The sequence below is a fragment of the Trachurus trachurus genome (genome assembly GCF_905171665.1).
Source record: "Trachurus trachurus genome assembly, chromosome: 23".
In the NCBI taxonomy this organism is placed as follows: domain Eukaryota; kingdom Metazoa; phylum Chordata; class Actinopteri; order Carangiformes; family Carangidae; genus Trachurus; species Trachurus trachurus.
The window spans coordinates 10288973-10312369 of record NC_139912.1 but is presented as its reverse complement, the minus strand read 5'-3'; the positions used below and the strand labels follow the sequence as shown (position 1 = coordinate 10312369).

The window sequence follows — 23397 nt, the reverse complement described above, 5'->3', positions numbered from 1 at the left end:
CTTGAACACATACACATGCATCCTATTTCTTGATCAAGCTCCCTGCAGCCTCCAGATTCCTGGACGCATTGATACTGAACATTAGTCATACAACATAATAGATTGCAACAATAAAAACTCTGTCAAATATGGAGATAAAGACTATAACCTAATCTCAGTTTCTGCAACCATTTATGGTTTAAAAGTTGGCTTGCAGCACCCAAAAACTTGTTAATCCTTTTACATCCACATTTGCGTTACGTCATCGTGATGTCAGAAGATTTGAACCAGAAAATCTGGCTATATCCCTGGAAAATCACCCTGGCCGCAGTCACGGTGTCCAACACATTAGTCTTTGGTTATTATTTTTACAAAGTCAGTTTTATTTTTGTCTATTTAAAAAGCTCCAGGCTTTATTTTTTGATTGAATCACACAGCCTTGGACCCGACCTGTGCCTTGCTTTGGGACAGACAGAGGAATTAATAGTGTCTCATTAAATATTATCAAGTAATGAAAAGCTTTTTTTTTTTTGTCTTAGTCAGTTCGTGACTTAGATTTCCCTTCAATTTTTATCCCAGTGTCAAAAATCTACCTTGGAGTATAACAAAGATAATCCAGAGAGGTTCGAAGAGGATGAATCAAATGTAATGAGCAGATAGAAACGATCAGCTCAGGGCTGTCTAGGGTTTCCTTTCCTTGGCTGTGATTTGCACCTCTCCGCCATGGGGGAGTTGGTGCTATAGCAGGTATATTTCAGGAGGCATGCTCCTGCCTGGAGTCAAGCAGCTGGTGGGCTGTATCTGTTACAGACACACACATACACACACGTACACACACAAATGCAAAAGTGCAAGATCCATGGATAATTTTTGCCCTTTTTTTGTTCTCATAATTTTCTTTCCCCCTCTCTTGCACTTTTTCTTTGCTCTTTTCCCAAACCTTTCCTTCATTTTTCACTCATTTACTCTCCCCCTCCTCTCCCACTCACTTCCCTATTGCTCTTTCTCAGCTCTGGCTATATTTAGACAAGCCTTTGTCCGTGGGGAATGGGCGTTGAGTTGTCCTTACTAAGATGTAGGTAAAGATACAAGACAGAAGGGAGTAGGGTGGCGTGGTGGCTTCCCATAAATCTCCCCCCCCGGCCTCTCCACTGACATTTTGTGGACCCCTTTGCTTATGTGTGGCCTCTGGCTGTTGCTTTAGTGTCTGGTTTAACTTTCTCATCCCAAGTTCCTTTCGGCAAAGCGTGAAGCATGTGCGAAAAAGGAGGTCGGGGAGTAAAGAATCAACCGGGGTGTTGTACTACTTCCCCACAAATCCTTTGCCACATGGAAATTCCCAAGAATTTTCCATTACAGCGTTGCCTGGGCAACCTTGGGAATAGCAAACAGCTGTTTGGATGAGAGCCGTGTCCAGTGCAGGAGGCACATCTGTATACCATAATATAAAGCATGGGGAGTGTAGTTTTTAAAGCACTACTTCCTGATTTTGAGTTTTATTTATGTATGAGCCTCTGAGAGTGCCTTACAGAGAGAGGGCCTTACCAAACTAATCAATAGTTAGTGGAGTAGCCTAATAAAAGGTGCAATGCTGTAAAACACAAGGAGGCTAAGCTATCACAAGATAGAGAAGAGCAAGGAAGTGTGAAATGTAGAAAGAAAAGAGGCTGTGTGAGACTGAGAGCTGAAAATCAAACCCTCTGGCTCATCTCGCCAGCTGTCACACCAGTTGTGTTTGTGGCTGTCACCTCGTCTTTTAAGTTCACGACCACATATTTGTCTGTGTGTTGAGTATATTGCCGTCATGAAGATTTTTTAATGACCTGCTCATTACTTAACGCCAAAAATGTGTAATCAAACTAACATTAAAGACTTGTTCATGACAGTTGAGAGAAATAGCAACAGTTAGAAATATCCACTCTAACTGTCAACAAACAGTATCCATTTGATGCTGCATCATGTATAGTGATGGAATAGATTTTGTCCCTGCGTCACATTTATGCACTGGTATTTGTATGTAAATATTAAGGCACAGTGAGTTGATTAGCCTAGCTTGGCTTAGCTTGGTAACAGAGGGAAACAGCTAGCCCGATTCTTCCTTAAGCTGAAAACTTAGCCTAATAGCATCACGATAAGCTCACTCATTTATGTATTCTCTGAATATAGTGTTGTAAGCTTGGGCACAGTGACTTTCTGGTATCATGAAATTTCAGGGAAGCTAGTGGAGTCTTGTTTTTACGTTCACAGTACAGCTGAGCGAGGCGTTCCCACCCATCTCCAGTCTCTGTGTTCAGCTAAGTTAATCTCCTCCTCAGCTAATTTTTGTCTAAATTTGATTTTGTTTTCTGTAAATATCCATGAATGCAGTAAGGGACTTTATAAGCCTACGCATCCTAATCACACACTAGAGGTGTTAAATGCTTAAAATGTCCCTAGTGAGACACCATAAGCCCATCTGGTGTGTAATTTTGAGAGGGAGACACAGAGAAAAGTGGACCCATGATGGCCTGTGATGGCCTCTCTTGAGCCCCCCTAATGGAGTTGTATTGCAGCATAAGAGCTGTTAATGTCAGTGCTCAGACCATACTGGACACTGCTCAGTACAGCACTAACGGTGGCCTGCTTGTGTAGGCGTCTAGATTGACGTTAATTGGACATTTTGGCCAGGGGGGTTTCTCTAATCTCTCTATTTATACACATTGTCCGAGATTGTGTGTATGTGTGTGTGTGGTGAGGCAGAAGGGTAGCGTTGATGTATGGATGGATGGGTCGAGAGTTTGCTCAGAAAGTGTGAAGGTGACAGGGATGTGGAGGTTTAGTCATTTGAGCAGAGTTCAAAATGACATGTAGCGGGGAGAAAGACAGCTGGAGGGAGAGGATGAGTAAGAGGGAAAAACGCACAGAAACTGTTAACTAGAATGACAATTTAGTTTCCAGTGATACTTTTTAAAAGACTAAGGGAAAGATATATGTCTATTTAGAATCTGAATCTGCAAATGAGAACCCTAAAATCTGTACGGACTAGTGTCTCATGCATCTTTATATTAGAACATGAATTTAAAATTCCACTGCACCTACAACCTAGGCCCCATTTACACTTGATATTATAATGTGATATCCAGATAATTAACAACCATAATGTGTTATTTTTATCACCTTTGAAATCACTGTCCTCCATAAGCTAAACCTGAGCATGAGTAACTGAGGTGGTGGCAAGTCAGTTATAGGTGTGTCAAAGACTATGTTTACACATATTCAAAAACAAAATGCGAGCAAAACTACCTCCAGAACTTGTCTGATCTGATCACATTATATTTTTATCTTTATCTTGATAATGAATCTGGATACAGATCACATCTTAATACCATGTGTAAACAGGATGCTGCATTTATTTCTGGCTCTTTCCAGTCGGATGTCACCTCTCTTTATCCTGGACATTTACAGTATTATCCAAGGGAATTATCCCCAACTTTTTCAGTGAGGACACATCTTTCACCCAGAGCCATTACTACAGACTAAAGGCTTTGTTGAAAGATTATGTGGACAACACAAGTGTAATTTCAATTTGGCTGCTGTTGTCGTGCTTTAGTCTGGTATGATGCTGGAATCTCACCAGCAGGTGTGATTGCTATGCAGCGAGTACAAACACTTGCAGGTGTCACAACAATTCTGCTTCCTCTGACTTAATGTGTCCGGACACCTGTGGGGAGAGGTGATACAATGGGAGCTGTTAGTTCTGTCAGGAAGTATATACCGTTTGACATGGAGGGTGTGGACGAGACACACTAGGCGCTAGGGGGACAGCGAGTCAGTCCCAGCTAGCCCTGATCCAGAGTGTGAGGTCAAACGTGGGCAAGGGTAGGAAGATAGACAGACCCCTGGCCCTCTGTCAGCGGACTGTGGACAGACTGAAGCAGTGCTCAGATATCCAAATGGTCTGATGTGGCTTTGCTGAAGAAGGGAGGAATGAACATTTTCTATTTTAGTGATTTTATTTTGCCTTAGAGAAATGTGGAAACATAGAAAATCAAATCCTATGTAAATTACAGATATTGATCCACATCTTAATCACTTTGCTGCTACAAAACCTCTTGGTTTTTGGGCAAACAATTATTTTACTAGGACACATTTTCTTCTCGTTTTTTTTGTCATGTATTGTTTGCTTGTTTTTTGGCTTTGCCGTTGATGGCTTATTGAAATGATAGACAAAAAGATTGGCAAATAAAAGGTTTATTTAATAATTGTTTTCTATATTCATGCTATGTTTATTTTCTTCATCAATAAATCATTTGTTCATTTAGTGTATGAAATGTCAACCCCAAGCCCAAAAAGAGACGTCTCCTAATTGCCTGTTAGACGACATCATGCAAGTTTATCATTTAAAAATGTGGAGTGAACATTTTGCAGTGTGTGTACAGTATATGTAAAAAGACAGTATGTTGCTGGCTGCAGTAATCGTTGACCTCTGTACAGTCAACTGTTCGTGACTAAAATAGTGCAAGTAAAAATAAAAATTGCCTCTCGTATAAATCTGCCACTCAAATCCAACTAATTGGAAAATATTTAGGTCACTAGGTTTGGTGGTTAATTGAGAAAGCAATTTGTTCACAGCTTCTAAAATTGATTTTCTCCTCCTACCTCGGCACAGTGTGTAGCTTAGAAGATAAACTGAGCATAAAAAGTCAATATGTGGCTGTCTCTGGCCAAAAGTCACCTGTTAAATCAATCCCTCTGGAACCAGCTTCCTGTAACGCACACCATTTGATAATGATCTCATGCAATGTCTAGTCAGCTCTTCCACAGCTGCAATACAACATAACACGCATAAGTGCTTGATGGAGCGCAGAAAATACTGTTGTCAAGGCTTCACTTAAACACTGCTCTTGAGATCGAGGCAGGGGGGCAGTGGTAAAACGCCCCGACTGACTTGCTAAGAGGAAAATGGTGGAAGAGCGGCAGAAACATCAATAACATCTTGCCATAGAGGATAATGAGGCTGCAAGGCATTTACAAAGCCTGCAATTATGGCGTTATTGACCTCAATAAAAGGAGAAGATATCATCACTTGACTCCTTTGGGCTACGTGGTGCAAGAGGAGGGAAAGGGGAGGGGGCAAATGGAAGATATAATAACATTATATGTTAATTTAGATTAGAAGTAGGGAATAGATGGCAAGTGAGGCTATTAAATAAGTGGAATTTGTAAAATTGAAAAAACGTTATAAAGAAAGAAAAAAAAGAACCCACCCAGATTTCCAGTTTGATACGAAACACAAACGGATAGTGGAGTCAGAGAGGTGGAAGGGAAAGAGGGAGTACAGACGAAATAGAAGCAGCGTAAGAAACACATTGACACAGGCAGGATAAAGGTGTTGTGAGAAAAGAGGGAAGGGCAGAAAGCGACTGTTTGTCTTCTTCAATGCGCTGTCGGTCTTGCTTCATAGGCAGAGCTCTTATTAGCTATCCCCCAGTGGCTCAATTACATCCACACTCCATCCTAGAACATCCTTATCTTTTTTGTGCATCTCCTCTCTTGCTTCACAGAACAGATTAGAAGCCCAAATTACTACTATTAGAGGAGGATTTAAGGTTTCAAACGGTCTCCCGCTGCTGGAAACCATGTCTCCACAGCATGATGAGATGGAGGGGAGAAAAGTAAAATAGTGTACAGTATGCCTCCGGATTCTCCCTCCACGAAGGTTTCGCTGGTATTAAGAGATCAACTGTGGACCCACAGACTGGGCTCCGAGTATAAAAACATGAGGATGTTTACAAGACGTGAGGGTGCTGGAGTGGAAATTCTGAGATTGGATGTTGAGCCCTGGATTCTTGCAGCCGCTCGCGCAAAAGCACGTTGGGCCTCGGAGCCGGACCGAAGCCGACTTTTTCTGCAATTTGGTTGGAACGATGGCGCTCCCAAACATCTCTGGATCAATATTCAGGACTTCAACTGGGCTTATGGTGTGAGGATTATCTTGTTGTAAGAGGGAAGGGACATGGGAAGTGCTAGTTAAAACGCTATGGAAGTGATATATGTGAAAACCTCTGCTCCTGAATGACAATGTAAGGTTACTGTCGTTAAAAATGTGTGTGCTCCCCCTGGACGTTCTTTCTCTTCCCCTGTTGATCAAAGGCGTTGTGCACACCCTCTGCATGCAATTATACTATTAATACCATGAGAAACTCAAGTTGAGATGAGAAGACCTGAAGCAGCTGCTTCCCCCTAACCAGCGGGATGGAAAAAAGTGTTTTTTATGACAAACTGTTCCAATACTTTGACAGCCCCAAAGCACTCAGTCTACAGGGTATTTATTTAAAGTTGTGCTGCTGCTTTCTTTCTTGTAAGGACGTAGAAATAAGTTTAATACGAAATACACACAGGACTCTGCAGAGAAATCTTTTAGATAAACCCTCCCAATCTTCCCTTCATGAACTCCATCTGGGAACCGGCTTTTAAAGTTGGATTACAAACTCATGATTTTTTTTTTTGGTCTGAACCTACATTGTCAGTTACTGAAATTGTAAAAGAGAAGCAGTGTCTGTCAAGGACAGTTTGAGGTCAGTTTGTATCTAAATCTGAATTCAGGTTCAATAAAACTTTATCATTAATAAACATTGCACTAACTAGACCTTCAAACATGGCAACGCTGTTACTATGAAGTGTGCAATTAAGCTGAAAATGAGCAGTGACTGGAACAGACATAAAACAAACCTATAACTGTAGCCAGGTTATCCGAACCCCTTTCTTTTATTTGATTTGATTTGATTTGATTTGATCAACTTTATTAATCCCAGAGGGCAATTCTGTTCGGCAGTTCACCAAGAACAATAATACAAGCTCATCCACAACAACACATCAATACAAACTCAACAATACAGACTCATCCACATTCGTACATATGCACAGGTGCCAGTTTGTATTTACAATGTCAGTGGAAGCAAAAGATGACCTTTGTCAAAAAAAATCCAGCGTGTAAAAAAAAAAAAAAATCAAAAATCAAAAATAAATAGATCAATAAATAATCAAAAATAAAGATAAAAATCATTCAATCATTATTTCCACAAGCTTGGGTCTAGATTTAAGAGTCTGATAGCAGACGGGATGAATGATCTGGAGTAATGGTTGGTTTTCCGTAGTGGAGCTTTAAGACGGCGCCCTGAGGGCATCAACACAAATTCAGATGACAGGATATGATCATGCTGATTAATAATTGACTAAAAACACACACGCAGCGTTGCGAACTGCCACGGGCACATCCAAAATGTTGTTAATAAGCCCTCATCATCCAGTAGGTTGGTTAAACCAGGAAGTGGGCCTATACAGTGTGATGGATGTTGGGTAATTGACAAAAACAACACCTTTAGAACTTAGAAAACGCACGGTACAATGATCATGGAAACTTTAGTATGACGTGAAGTTTATTCTTGACTGTGGAAACTGCAGTTGACAAGAAGTCTTGCCAGTCACAACCGGCTACCAAGGGGCCTGTGGTAAGATCGCTTTTGTTTTCATAAAATTAACTTTTCAAGGTCAAGAACAAACTTTCAGTCACAGAGTTTGTGTCATCATTGTACTGTTTGCTTTTATTCTCTCTTCCACAATCGTGGTGAAGAGAAGTGAGTGGATCTCTTGCCTCATCTGCTGTCTTTATCTTTTTATCCTTTAAATAATTTAATTATTTCAAAATGTGAAATGCAACCACTCTCCTTGGAGCTTGAATTATCCTTCCATCGAATTGGTTTCCTGATATGTAGAACCCCAGAGAATATAAAATGCCTCATTTTTGAGAATTGAAGGGTATTCTGTCTCCCAGCTGATCATCCTACAAGTGTTGTAAGCCTGCTCGGAGTGAAACACGCAGCTGCACAGCGAACGGCCAGAGGCTGTGGTGTGGAAGTGTAGAAACGGAGGGAGAGGAGAACCACAGCAAATGCAAACAGCTCGGGCCAGGGGGGTTAATGTGGTTAGAAGTAAGACAGAAGTGCTCTCATGCTGAGTCATGCTCTCTATTCTGGGATTGTGTCCACTTCCCTGTGTTCACCCCTCTGATTGGACAGTCTGCTCCAAACTGGCGGAGCGGCATTATATTGTTTATTTTTCTTTTGCAATGTGGAGTCGGGGTGTTCCTTGTAAAATAGAAAACAGTTTTTTTGATGATCATGTTCTTCCTTGTACTGCAAAAACAAGCACTGACGATGCTTTGTGTCACCGACTGGCATTAACACTAACCTCAACACAATGTAATCACAAGGTAACACACTCACAATAACAGTGACATATTATGATCTAATAAAGTTATTTCAAAGACTGTTTACGCAGCTGTTTGAATTTGAAGTTTGAGTCAAAATAAAGAGCTACAGTACTGTAAAAGGAAGGCAGAATTTGCAGTCAGGTCATATTTCTCCACCACTTACATTACACACTGTAACTTAATCCATCGTTTGTGTGAAACACTGATAAGACAAGTGCAGCTTTAAAGTTATGTCTGCAGCTTGGTTTTCAGTTTTTCTTTGCTCCATCACTCTGAATATTGACTTAACACTGATCCTACACACATACACAAATGGTTGACACCCACTTCATTACATTAAGTGCTTTTTTCAAAAGGGCTGCACCTGTCCTGGTGACCTTTGACCCCGGGCAACTCCCCTACTGCCCTCTGAAAGACCCAGTGCTCTGGTTACATACAGGCGTTAACATGTGCATGTAGGCGTACACACACACACACACACACACACACACACACACACACACACACACACACACACACACACACACACACACACACACACACACACACACACACACACACACACACACACACACACACACTCATGGGACAGCTGTCTTAATAGAGGCAGCTTCTCTTCCAGTCATTAGAGTGATGGGAGGCTCAAATGAGAGGGGGCGGGGCTACTTTGTTTACCCAACAGTCACTGTACTTGAGGCCACAGGGGTGAAGCACAAATGAAGACACATGGTCACCAGTCCAGTCGCAGTATGAGTTAAATCAGCACTGAACAAAGTCTCGTGTGTGTGTCTAACCCTAACCCAGTGTTTTTCAACCTTGGGGTCGGGACCCCATGTTGGGTCGCCTGGAATTCAAATGGGGTCATCTGAAATGTCTAGTAATTGGGGGAAAAAAACACTGTTAAAAATATTTTTTTTAAACTAATTATTATTCTTTTTTAAATTATAATTAAAAACACCACACCCAATCTTAAACAACTGTATTTTATACTTTCACTTTCTCGAATATAAATCGAGTTCAAATAAAATGCAGCATATAAAAATATCTGAGCTGGGGCATCTCGATTGACGGCCGCAATCACGTGACTGCACATGATCGCAGTGTCGCCAGAAAATTTGTGATGTCAAAATGGGGTCACAAGCCAAAAAAGGTTGGGAACCACCGCCCTAACCCCCTGACCCTTAGATGACAGTCGTCTTGTGTGCGTGTGTTCTTCTGAACTGGTCCGAGCTGGGAGCAGCGATGTGTTGTGACACTATTAGTGATAATATTGACACCACTCACAAGCACCTCATCTAATTTCACACTGTTTAACTCACTGGCACATTTGTGCTCGTAGGCTGAGGACATGGGAAGGAGCTTGATGAAACTTTAATGTCGCCGTTTCTCTGTTGGAGCCTTCGTATCAGACGATCTGTTCGTCTGAGCTCCAACCAAGTGTGTCCCCTGACTCTCTGAAGTCAGTGAACCTGTGATGATCTGTAGCGCACGCACCATGAGTCGCATTACGCTATCAAAAACATGTGGGTGAGACAGGTATCGGACTGTGCGTGTGTATGTGTGTGTGTGTCTAAGGCTCAGTTCCACCGGTATCACAGATATTGCATATGACAGAAAAATGATATCCAACCTGACAGATATTTTCCACCTGAAACATTTCTTAAAAGCCGGTTTGTTACTTCTTTCAATATCCAGTGTAGAGAATTGTATCTTCTACTAGACAAAATAAGTTACCCCACTTTAAAGCAGTTTTAATCCTCTTAACAATTTTGTTTTTGTGATGTCATATTAGCTAACCCTAACACTGCTACATTTGAAGTAAAAGGGGTGAAAAGATGACATCACTGCTGTTCAAACACAAAGCCTTACTACTGATTCAGCAACAGGTGGCAAAATGCTCCTTCGGACCCAACATATGCCTGGGTCCTTGGTCCGAGTCTGGCGCATATGCTTCCACATCTGGGCACATTCTGGCTGGTTATCCTCTGGCGTTGGCGAGTGACCCGACAGCTGGAAGAATTTCTGTGTGTGTGCCAGAATTGGTCCAGATGTGGAAGTAGCATCTAATAATCATGCTGTGTATGATGAGCCAGACTAGGGCCATGGTGTCCACAAGAAACACAAGTATGTGACGTCAGTATAGACTGGCTGTATATCTGAGTATCCTTCATACAATATATATGCAGCTGTAGGAAAGGAAGGAAAATAGTTTTAATGTTATTGACATTTGAACTTCCCTGCTAACTTTGTTAAATTTGTTCAATACAGTTACTAAAAACAAAAAGGTGACAAAAACATTCTTACCTGGCCCCTTTAATTAGCCTAGTAAAGGTGAAAGAACAGCACAGGGATTGTCTTGTCACATGCAACATTAAAGCAGAAGTAAGTGATATATTTGTGTTAATATAAGTCTTAAATAGTTATATCTTCCGACAGCAATCACTTACCTAGAGTGTTTGGTTTGAAACACGGGTCTGTCAGTCACTCTGCTCTGCGCCGAGGAGAAAACATTTATCGTATCCTACAGTTTTTATCCAATGAGGAGAGAGAACGGCATAAAGGGCTGTGTGTGCAGCCAAGGGACGCCGTGAATGTGGTGACGTAGGGACAAGGACTGTTATGGTGCGTTCAAGGAAACTCGTATTTTTCCGACCGTGAAGTCGTACCAGTTTGATCTGGTACGAGTTCACAGTCAGAAGTTACGAGTGGCCGTTATAGTGACTTTCACCGGTAAAACTGGTCTGAAAAACACGAGTGGGTTGCCTGGAACGCTACAAAGTCGTAAGTTGTGACTTGAAGCTGTAATTTACGATTTCAAAAGCCTGCCTGGAACGCAGCATTAGCGAAAACGACCGGACCACTTACTTCTGCTTTAATGTCAGCTATACTGTAGTTGGATCCACCTTATTTCTTGTTTCTTTTTCTATTCTTTACTCTCTCTCACTTCTCACCTTGGCTAGGTGTCACCGTGTGTCCCCACTTTGTATATGCAGTGTTTCAAATTAAATCTCTCTGCAAAATTGAGAATCTTAATAAGATTGCAGCAGAAATACTGAGATCATTTTGTTGTGACCCAAATCAATCATCCCCAGATGTGTCAGTGAAATGATCTACACTGTGTTTTTTTTTTTGCCAGTAGAGTTAGTAAAAAAAACAAAAAAAAAACAGGTGGATGAATGAGCTACCAAAAAGAACAGAGGGAGTTAAGGAGGAAAAAAGAAGCTTCAACAATTTCCTGACAGAAAAAAAAACAGTCTGCTGCATAAATGGATGATATTAATGACTCAGTGAGACGAGTGTGAGAGAAAAGAGCCTTGTACTGCCAGCAGGTCTCACACTTGGTTGAGTTTCTCATGGTTCCTCTTCCTTTCCAACCCCGCAGTCTGCCACCACTGTAGCCGAGTGGCTTCAACATGGCTCACCAGCCATTTTGGTGACTTCCTTCCTTTCCCTGTTGCCCCCCCCCCCCCCCCTTTCCCTTCCATCCCCCGTGAAATTTCCCCAAGGATTATGATGCTATCTCATTTTCCCATGCCCTTCTTCAAGTTTCCATCCTCTCATCAAATACACATTTCTTTGTTAAACCCCAATTTCCAAACAATATCTTTCATCTGCTTCCATTCTTCAGAAATACAGTTTTTTTTCTTTGGTAATGCAGAAGCCACACTCCCTGCTGAGGATTATGCATTGCATCTATGTTTTTGACTGATAAGAGCAGGATGGTTATTTATGGAAATTGGCTCATCAGAGCACGGCTTAGCCTTTCACGCATCACCCATGAGATTTTATTAAACCAAGATCAGAGAGATTACTAAATTACAGCACAAAGTAAGCAAACGAGTTTTATGACATTACAAACTGACCTCGCACATGTGCTGCTACATGTGGCTGCTACAGACGAGAGAGGGCATGAATCACTTCAAACCATTACAACTGTAATCAGGCGCTTCTTTAGGCCCTACTTGTAACTGTCCGCTGCTCATCAGGGTTCTGCAAAGACGCTCTGCAAACACTGATTAAGTGTTGGCTTGTTCATGAGCAGAACTGTCTGCATTAAGAAATAAAATACTAGGCTTTTATAAGGATGTGTGAATGAGAATATGCTGCGGTAATAATATCAAAAAAGAGTGGTACTGTACATGTATATTTGATCATAAACAGAAATGGTCATTAAACATTGAATTTTGCTCAGTTTTTTATTAGGGCAAAGTCAGCAATTTTGAAAACAGTGGAAGGATAATAATCAACCCCTTGTCTGCATTTTCCTACCAGACAGCTGTTGTAAAGCCCCCACCCTTCTTGCTTCAGGCCAAATGTTACATTTAGAAAACTCACACTCATAACAACCAGCTCACCATCGTTAGTGCACAATATCAGCAGGAGATTATCTTGTATTTTCCCCTATACAGCCTACTGTATGTGTGTGTTTGTGACTTAGGGGTGGGTGTGGGGGGTCCATGAAGTTATGTGCTGACACCATGCACATCCTATATCTATCCTCTGCCATGAGCAGCTGTCTCTCAGAAGGCTAAATATACTACGTGGCTGCTACGCCACACATTTCCAGTGTGAGCTAGCCCTGCTCACATTACACTGTATTTTTTAAATAAGATAACAGAGGCGGGGCTCAAGTGTCATAGGCCCCCTCGGCAGTGTGGGAGGTGAAGAGGTTAATTCACACTGTAGGGGAGAAAAGGCAATTTTCCTTATGGATTATGTCATGTATTTTTTATTGGCTGTTGTAAAGGAGCTGAGGGTTTGTATGTGCACTCACAGTGTATTGTCTTCAGCAGGTACAGAACATGTTATGTGATGTTCAGCAGAAGGGGTTTTATTACCTGGGGACCTGTTTTCTTTTTCTTCCTAAAAGCTTGAACTATGTCTTTGAAGTATATCCACATTTATATGTAACCAAGAGGTTTTCTACTGCCTAAATATAGTTGGTCTGCCTCATTCATTTTTAGAAATGAACAAAAATAACCTGTAGGGTGTGTAGCCATGTCATGTCTCACCTGCTGTGTAAAGTAATTCATTGGTGTTTTGACAGCTAGGGGGTGTGCTGGGCATGGTTTCATATAGACTCCATGCACATGTACACAGAACCTGAACTCAATGTCAAGTTTTCCATTTAAGGATCCACTGTCCTTAAAATCCTCTTGACTATTTCAACACATTTGATTCACAACTGTTTTAACATGCAGGTAATAATTAGTGTTAAAATATGTTGAGGACATCACATACATAGAGTTTGTTGTACACTACTGATACTGAGCCTTTTGAACTGCAGCAAAGTTTTTTTTTTTTTTTTACTTGATTGCTGGAGTCTTAGAGTTATTTTTTAATATGACTTAAAATCAGAACAAATCTAACCCCTAATCCCTAATCCCTAAACATTTGTCTTTTTCTATATGGCTCTTTCTCTTTCTCCTTTTGTCTTGCTTCTTTTCAGAGCATTACATTAACCAGCATCTTACTCCAGAGGATGCAACACTCTCATGCTGTCAACTATGAATAGCTCTCACCATAATGCACAGTCCATGTGGAATAGAGCAATGTATTCACTTGGCTAAGCATTATTATTTCATGCTTCCCTTCCCTATGTTTTTTTAAGCATATTGTTATGGTAAGAAGCAAAGCTCACTTCAGGTCATGTGATCATGTGGGTTGTATTGGGACAAAATGAAATTAGAGCAGCTCCAACAAAATGGAGTTAGACTGTGCAGGCCAGTAAGGAGGCTTTTTGGTGGGTGAAGTGTGATTGGCTAATCGATTGTTTTTTTTGTGTGTCTTCTCAGGGTGAAGGAATGGGTGGACCAGATGCAAAAAGAGTTGATCTCAATAACAGACTCAGCCAGTGGCCTGCCGGAGCTTATACAGGTAAACACGATAAACACACACTGTTAAATCAGAATGTGAAATTTGCATTCCTGACTTTCTGTTAAAGAAGACATATTCTGCCCCTTTTCCACAAATTAAAACAGTTCCCAGGTGTCGTAAAGATATATCTGTGACATGCTTCGGTCAAAATACCCCAAGGATCAAACATCACAGCTCTTTTCATCTGCTCAAAACAGCCCTGTTCAGAACGGCTGGTTTCAGTGCCTGTCCCTTTAAATGTAAATGAGCCACTGCTTGCCCACCCTGCCCCTGGTACAGCTACTTAACAGGTAGGGGTGGTATTATTCAAATGACTCAAATTCCTGCAAATTACAGACTTTTTTGGTCAATTCTCACATTTTGGGGGCCTGAAGGCAAGACAAACACCCAAGAGCCTTTAAAAAGTGATATTTCCATAATATGTCCCCTTTAAAGGAAGTAAAGAGATGGAAATAGTTCGACATATGTATGGAAACGGCATCTAAACTTTACTTTTACATGGCAACACATGACTAACATTTTAGGGTCAGCATTGCAAGAGGATAGTTTATCAGCTTCTGTTACTGATGCAGGATGCTTTGTTACCATTTTTATGCTCGATCAACTACCATTAGCTATGTACCATTTAGGACCTCTACCCCTAAGTAACGTTTAGAAGGACCCACGGTGCTGTTGAGTCTGAATTCTGCATGGAAATTGAAAGCTAGCAAGCAAGGCCAGAGAAAGTGAAAGGTACTTACAGTAGTCTATCTGCTAAAGTAAGCATAGATACCAACTTGACTTGTTTTTTTGTCTAAGTCTAAATACCTGTTGCACTGTCAAACTTCCACACACTCACTTCTGTATTAATCCCACACACAAACAAGTGAGGTATCGGAAGTGTTAGCTGTCTCTTTTCATTCAAATGATCCGAATATCAAAAGTCGCAGCAACGTGAGGGTTTCTGTCCCCTCAGCCTGGTATACTGTACCACCCTGTGATCTAAATAGTGTAGGTTATATGAATGTCTTATAGCTACAGTAAATGTGAATTTTACCTTTAAGAAAACACAGATTCCATATTGACAAGAACCATCATGTATACTTTTTGTCACTTCTCTTGCTTTCATTAAGGCTCCGTCCCTGACCTCAGTTGTCAGAAGACATCGCCAGTCTATTTATAGAAGCTTCTCATTACAGATAGCACGGCATCGTTTCATTCTGTACACGCTCAGATAAGATCTACGTCACAACCATACTGCGGCGCCTATAGTCCCTACACATGCTCATGCATAAGCTCATATCTGACAAAGGAGAGAGAGAGTTTTAGATTGACACTGATTGACATGATGCATCTGGCACTTTTACTCCCCGTTCACCTCAAGAATATGATCAGTCGGCTGTAATGCATCGCTGAAATCGTTATAAAACATGCTTTTGTTTCCTGCACTGACATGACTTGTTCCCAGAAATGAGAATTAAACATTTCTAGCAATGTTCTTGTGTAACTGATTCCACTTGAATTGTTTTTGTAAGAGAGGCTGAAAGCTTTTGGGGACGCCCCTCCTTAAACAGAGTCTACTGTACACAGCATGCAGAATTTAAAAGGGAGTGTTATGCAGCTTGCACGTTAATAATACATGTGAGGAATTATCTAGATTGCTTGGATGGATGAAGACAAATACTGTACATGCACGCGCCCTAGTGCTGTGGTTTGTATGTCGGACAATAGGATTCCTCTAGGCTGCTAAATAATTGGCTGTGTGGCATTTGTATTTCTTATATCTTTTGCTGGAGCATATTCCATAGCAGAGTAAACGGTCTTCTTACATAACCTGACATCGCAGTTTAATCAGTGGACGCCCAGATTCCTTTTTTTTTTTCCGTCACTGTACTTTGGTCAGTGAGATCTGGTGAAGAATAGAAGATGACCACTGATGTAGACTAACACTCTCAGCCTCATATACCACAAGTCAGTGGATCGAAAACTCAAGCAAGATCATTTTGTCAACTGATCATATCTATACTGCACATTGTGTATATGATAACCTCATGATGAGCAGGTGGTTATCTTGTGATCATCGCAACTAAAACAAAACTTTTTCATCATTGTTGATGGATGTTTTCTGATCTGTGTTGTTGTGTCTTCTTAGATTGATTTTTAAATGTTTGCTTGTTAAAAAGAGAACCATTCCTGCAGAAAATGATTGTTTCATTCAGAATGTCTGGTTGCTGATTTAACTCTTAACAACAATGGCATGTGGATTTGTTCAGTTTGAAGTTTTGCTCAGTTGTGACCCAATCTTTTTCTCTTTTGATTGTCTCAGATATATAAAAACCACAAAGCTCACTTCAGCATCGAGTACAACGATGCAACTCAACTGGTGGCAACGGCTGCTGGGAAATTCGAGACACTGCTGGCCAAACGCTCCGAAGCCCTAAAGGTCAGTGTGATTTCCTAACACAGCATTATCTTTTGTGATGGAGGATAAGGTGTAGTTGTAACCTCTTTGGTCATAGTGATACCTAACTGTCATCAACCCTGACTTTTAAGAGGAGTTGATTTTAGAGAAACAAACCAAAGATAATACAGATTCTCTACAGTTTTTTAAATTCATTTATTTTACAAAATCAGTTTCAACATCTTCCCTAGCACAGTGGCTAGAGCCCAAGGAAACGCACAGAAACAATCTGCTTCTCCTCATTTCACGTCAGAATAGACACTGGAACACAGCCACCGCTTCAGGCCATCCACTGATCCAATATAAGCAGACATCCTCCAGCCAGATGACTTAATTCAAAGTTACCAGTCTGGGTTGCTACATGCCAAATAACGATAAAAAATTCCATTACGTGTGTATGTGTTGTATCATTTTTGTGCTGCGTTGTGTTTTTTTTTTGGGGGGGGGGGGGGGGGGATGTCAAAGATAAGCATGTTCAGTTTCAACTTTTAGGAAACCTTTGTCTTTCCTGTGACCACTGAGGCCTTCTGCGCCCTTGTACCTAATCCAGACTGGCTGCCTTCGTGGGTCATTTGTCTGAGCTGAACTGAAGGAAAATGCTACGAGGGCTACGCTGGCCAAATGCTTTCATTTTGTCGTAAAGTGGTCCTGACAGTGTTGGCCACATGTAGCTTCTTGGTTGAGTGGCTCACTAGACATTTGGTTGTGTCAGGTTTGTTTCCCCTGTTTGCTTGTTTGTCTTTTTAAATTGGTTTATACAGTAAAACAGTTTGGCAAACCACGGACACCTTGGTTACAGCATGACATTTGAACCTATTCTAGCTCTCTAAGGAGAGCAAGGCTGGATGGTCCATGACTGTGGTCCTGAAGTAACTCAACTAGAGTCTTCAGAGGATGCATCCTGCTCACTGTATATTAACTCAGTACTACTATCGGGCCAACATTTTTCATTTGCCAAGAAATGTATTCTTTGTGCCTAGAAGATTAATCCTACTAGGCTCATTATTCCAAATAAACAAACATAGTGGTGACACTCATACTGAATCCTAACTAGGGTGATGATCCCCACAAATTTCATCTGTTGCAGGTCAAAACATCTGGTAAATGGACCGACACAAGCTTTTGTGTAAACATTCAATGCCTTAACAGCTGTTGTATAGTTTGTCAAAAAAAAAAATGGACATGAATTGTTATGGCTTCAATGATGCCTGGAGCTCCTCTTTGTCACCAACTATAAAACCATACAACACACAAAACAAAGCTCATGAAAAAGTTAACATGTTAGTTCCCTAAACTAATATGGTGGGTGGAGATCTAGTGCAGCTAGTGTGGCTTTAGACTCTGGTCCTTGTTTGCATGGAGTTAACAAAGGGGCGGCTGAATTGATCCACACCACTTTCCTCTGCTCCTTAGTTTAAACTCGGCTGTAGCAGGCCAGCTAAATAAGGATCTCGAGGCAATCCCGGTTCCCAATCAATCTGGGTCTGAGTGCCACAAATATCCAATTAAAGCCTTGACAGCCCGTTGCCATGGTTACATTCTCATTGATTAGTCCATCAATCCAACCAAGCGTTTTTTGTTTTTCTTACATCCCTCCCAATAACTGCCAAGGGATGAGGGACAATTAGTTTTTGTTGTTGTCGTGTCGCACCTTGGGAGACAGAGAGACAGCAGCTCAGTGAGTTGATGACGGCAGAATAGAGATGTTGAAACTGTAGGCTGTGTTCTTCTTACATCCCATCAACACCATCTGCTGTGTGGTCCACCTGCGCGAGTTACATGTACCGCCAGTTGTTTAGCTCTTTGGTGGAAATGTGAGAATAGCGAGGGTCTAACACCATATGCTGATGTTCTTTGTTCCCTTTAGAAACCACATTTACTCGTTGCTGGATTAGCGTTGAGGAGATTTCTCTCGGTGGTCTGCTGTCTACTGTAAATGGTGTTCAGGGTAATAAAGTGGAATGAGCCAGCGTTAAGGTGATCAATTTATCTAAGTTAATAGTCACAGGGTCCACTTAGCTGAATCATGACTCCAAATGGAGCTGGGGAGAGGACGACCGCAGCATCTGTAATGTTCTTGACCTGACTGGCACTTATCTAATCCGCTATTTCTGCCTTGCCACCTTGAGTATCCTCCCCCCTTTGTTCCCTATCATCCTCTCTTCCTCCTCTGTCTTTCATCCCCCACCCCTCATGTCCTTCTGTCTCTCCCTTATTCCATTTGGGAGGGCCGATTACACACAGCATGAAGGGATCATGTATGAGAGCGATTGCGTCAGGTTATAGCTTTCTGTCGGAGAGAGGGGGCGAAATTCAATGGCCTCATGTGTATGAGAGACAAACGATGATGAGTGGAAAAGAGAGCGATAGTGGTAGGAAGTCCATGAGAGCATTAAGACACGCACGCACGCACATGCACGCCAACATGCACACACACACATAAAAGCCTGGAAGCCTGTTGCAGACCCTCCATCTATTAGGATCCTGGCCTCTAAGTGTGCAATTCAACAGGCAGCCACTTCTTCTTTCACACAGCACTGCTTCAACTTTATGAGCCATTCAACTGAGTCATTGTGTCATTAGACACCAACAAACAGTCAATGTGCACAGGTGCAGGAAGAAAGTTACTCTAACACCAAAGTCTTGTTTTATTGTCATTAAATCCTACGAATGGCTTTTTTGACTGGCATCTTTTCATCTGACATATGTTACACAACAACCTTTGGCAATATGTGTTGAACAGTAGTAAGACCATACAGTTTCGTAAGCTATGGGTCCATTCCTGTCTACTTAATTAAAAGTAGTAATAGAAGAATGTAAAAATAATATAAGTAAGTAATAATATAAGTAATACAAAGAAAGTGGTGAAAGCCTACATTAAATAGTTTACTTCAGTACTTAAATACATCAAGATCTACTGAACAAGTCATATATTCTCATGATGGCAAATATATGTAATATTGTGTGTGATACTGTATATACGATATTTTAGTTTCATTTAGTGAGTTTAAAATCTTGTAAAATTAAGTACACACACATCAATAAACAACATTATATACACATTATATACACATACAAACATAAATACCCAACAAACAATATTTCATTTCTTTTTTTCCTTTAAAATATAAAAACAAAACAAATGTAGGCCTACCTTTTCCGAAAAGGTATAGGCTATTAATAAGTGAAATTAAACTGAGAAAAAAAATATATGGGAAAAGGTAAAACCTATTGCACAATACACCACCAACCATTTTCCATTATAAGCCGAAGTGGCCATAATGAGATGTTTCCCTTCTCTTTTTCTGATTGATTTCCATTATGATGTAACATTTTCTCTATCACACACAAAGTGTTAAAGGGTTAAACTTTCCTTCGAGTCAGTCGAGTACGAGTACTGTAAGGCGCCGTGCCAGGGCACTTTGAAACCCATGGAAATCTTCTGTACATCCCCTTCAGCTGTACAGTTGTGCTTGAAATAGGCAGAAGAGATACGGCCGCTCACTGGTGGCATTTCTCCTTCTCCTTCTCTCTCTCTCACTAGGCCAAGTCGTCTCCTCTGGCGATGCTTTTGCAAGTGTTTATGTGTTTGTGTACAAGCGTCCCTAAGCGTATATGTGTGTGTGTGTTCCAGCCATTGTCAGTGAGCACAATCCCATTAGAATGACGGCCGCTGTCATTAACTTAATCAGGGGCCCGCGTGGATTTGCTGTCTGTCAGTCTGACATCTGCCCGTCCTGTCACCTCGATTCAATCGCAGCGTTTGACGCCGGCGCTCCCCTGACATGCAATCTCTCAAATGTTGGCAGCTGTGGCTACTTAGAGGGAGAGAGCTTTTTTCATCACATCAGAGCAAATAGTTTATGGTACAGATCATCTTTATGTCACCATCAAAATGTCCGTCAGTTGTTAAATGCAAGGTGTTGGTTGTGGCAAAAAGTGCACACCTGGATCACAACAGCTGCTCTGATACTGTACATACTTCTACAATCACTTCTCATAGATCTTCATATAAATCAATACATTTCTTTTACACTGTCATATACAGTATAGAGAGATAGAGAGATATACTGTATATAGATATATAGATATAGATATAACAACAGCTATACTTACCACTTAGGAAGATTAAAATATATGACCTTCAGTGAAATCAAGTGTATTAATACCTTGTTGGTATTCCAAATAACCTGTGATCTTCAAAATAAAAGTCTTTGCTTATTTATGCTGAGTGATGGTTATTATGACTAATCAAGAGATACTAAACATCAGCATTACACCAATCTGCAATCAGTTTGCAATAATATTTGTATGTTGTCTTTTCACTCATCCAACACAGATATGTAAGCAATTATAGTATCTGATTTTCACAATTTCCTGCTCCTCAATCTCTCTACATCCCCAGGCAGCTGCAGCTGTACCTCCTAGCGGTACAAATACCTCCATTTGGAAATCAGTAATCATTATTGGTAATCTATAACCAATATGCATTTTAAATCTATGCCCATTATGTAAGTTTCTGCCAACATTCGTGTTGTGTTTTGCTCTTGTATGTGACCGTAGCATAGCTGGAGCTTTTAGTGCTCATTTAAAACATTCATTTTGAGTTTGGGTCTGCATCAGTATCCATATCTAAAGGGACTTTTACTTTTTTTATGTTAAGTTCTTCATGTTTCAGTTTTCCTCCTCTCTCTGCCTACTGTACCTCCCACTGCTCCAGCATGCTTCTCTCTGTTACCTTCTGTTGTGATGTTGTCACAGGGTTTTTCTTTCAATTCATCTTGTTTGAGGCATCAAAAACACACACACACACACACACACACACACACACACACATTCACACATCTACTGTCCACTCTGAAAAGACTGGACCACGATCTGATGGTGCCAGGTGTCAGTGTGACGGCATTAAAGGCTGCAAATGTGTTGCTCTCTCCCTCCCTCTCTTTCCCTCTCCCTCCCTCTCGCTTTTCTTCTGTCTGGTTCATCACTCCTTACTCGTCTGTTTCAACCTTTTCAAGTTAATGTTCCCAAAGCGTTGGTGATCTGACTGGGGAAATAATTTTATTTCCAAACCACTCAAGGGTGATCAAAGAATTTGCCTCTTTCATGTTGCGCCACAATATTCTGCATTCAGTATGCTGTGGCTGATTATTTGAGTTATTTTTGAGGGGGAGATATTGATGTGTGTGGATGTGGATGTGCGTGTGTGTGTGTGTGTGTGTGTGTGTGTGCCAGCCAGGCTGAGAGTCATCTCCCACATCTCTTTGATTCTTCAGAAGATGAGTTTCTTAAGGCGGGTGCTGTCACAGCTTAGCTTCTCTGCTGATACAACTCTGGAGATTACACTCGCTGGGTCTTTACAGACACACAGACACCGTGCTCTGCCTATGGCTCTGCATACACATACATTAGCGCATTCACCTTATCCAACCTTAAAATTTCTCCTCGTTCTCTTATCTTGCCGTTGTATTTCTCCTGGTCTGCCTTTTTTTCTCCTTTCATCCCCTCCTCCTCCTCCTCCAACCCTGTCCTTCCATCCTCATTGCTCCAAACTCCCTCTCAACTTCTTCTCCCATAACTTCACCCTGATTCTCTGTCACTCCTTATTCCCATTTTCCGGTTTTTGCCTTGCCCTGTGTTCGTCTTTTCTCCCTTCTTGTCCTTTCCTATTCCCTTCCCCTTTCCGATGTGTGTGTCCACGACATTGGGTGTGTGTGTCTGTGGCACAGTTTGAATACGGACGATAAATTGTTCTGAAAGTAAAGAAATGTTTCACTTTAAAATGTGATCTCCCCTCTCTGTGCCCTGCCTGTCTCCTGCATCTCTGTCGTCTGCAGACATTTTCCCTCCTCAGGCAATTCTGCCTATTAAAGCTGCAAAGCTTCAGTGTGCATTAAAAACAAACCAGAAGAAAATGTTTCATCTTAACATTGTACATGGATATCAGCAGCCAGACTGTTGCTTTTCTTATTTGCAGTAGAGGTGTCATTGTGTAAACGTTGGCATACCCTGCAGAAAAAGATAAGTGCGAACAGTGATAATGGGAAGCACATTTTCAGTTTGCTAATCATTATCTGTGCACATCTTACAGCATAGAAAGGGAAGTCAGTGTCTGCTTAGGCATATATTCAATTTAAAAGAAGAAATTTGCCCTTGAAATGATATAACCACTTCTTTGAAAAGAGAGTTGAATCCTAAAGTTGTGAAAGTAAAAGAGCAAGTTTCTGGGCCCCTGTTTTGGCATGCAGTTTGCATTAGAAATAACTCCCCTCATAACTCAGAGATGTGTGTACACAGACAGGAGAGGTACATTTCTAGGTTACACTTTCAGAGAATGCCATTATCTGTGGTGTCTAGTGTGAATGAACATCAATAAATCAGTTTAGAAACCGCCTGAGAACCATGACGTTTTGAAGTTTTGAAGTTCGTCTCTTCATCTACGTGTACATTGCAAACTGGAGCTGGGTATACCAAACCCATTCTGCACACACCTCCAAACATTAAAACTCAGCTTTTTAATTTGGCTTTTAATATATAATTTTGTGTGTACACTTTAAAAATCATAAAATAGAGCAAAGTCAGAATGAAATAAAATTAAAGTGTCTTTGAGCATTTGTAAAAGCACTAACTAATAAAATGTAGTATTATTGATTATATGGGATCATTTTCTGGTACCAGTTTTGCCAAAAAATGAGATACAGACTGCATGGTTGTGCAGTGTTTTCCCGTTCAGTCCTTGTGAAAACGGTGGAAATGTACATTATTTCTGATGCTGTCATATCCTAGTTGAGCTCCCAGTATCTCAACCTGTCATGCTGTCAACCTTAAATCTCAGACATTTACAAAA

At 41.0% G+C, this 23397-nt stretch overlaps 1 protein-coding gene across 1 annotated transcript in view; it reads left to right on the top strand.

Annotated features, from left to right (window-relative positions):
* Window positions 1-23397, top strand: part of cacna2d1a (calcium channel, voltage-dependent, alpha 2/delta subunit 1a) — an 87640-nt gene that overhangs the window by 4019 nt on the left and 60224 nt on the right. Inside the window, exons 2-3 of the mRNA XM_083999615.1 lie at window positions 14026-14107; window positions 16413-16529. Coding sequence (XP_083855741.1) covers window positions 14026-14107; window positions 16413-16529 — 199 coding nt within the window. The remainder of the gene's footprint in view (window positions 1-14025; window positions 14108-16412; window positions 16530-23397) is intronic.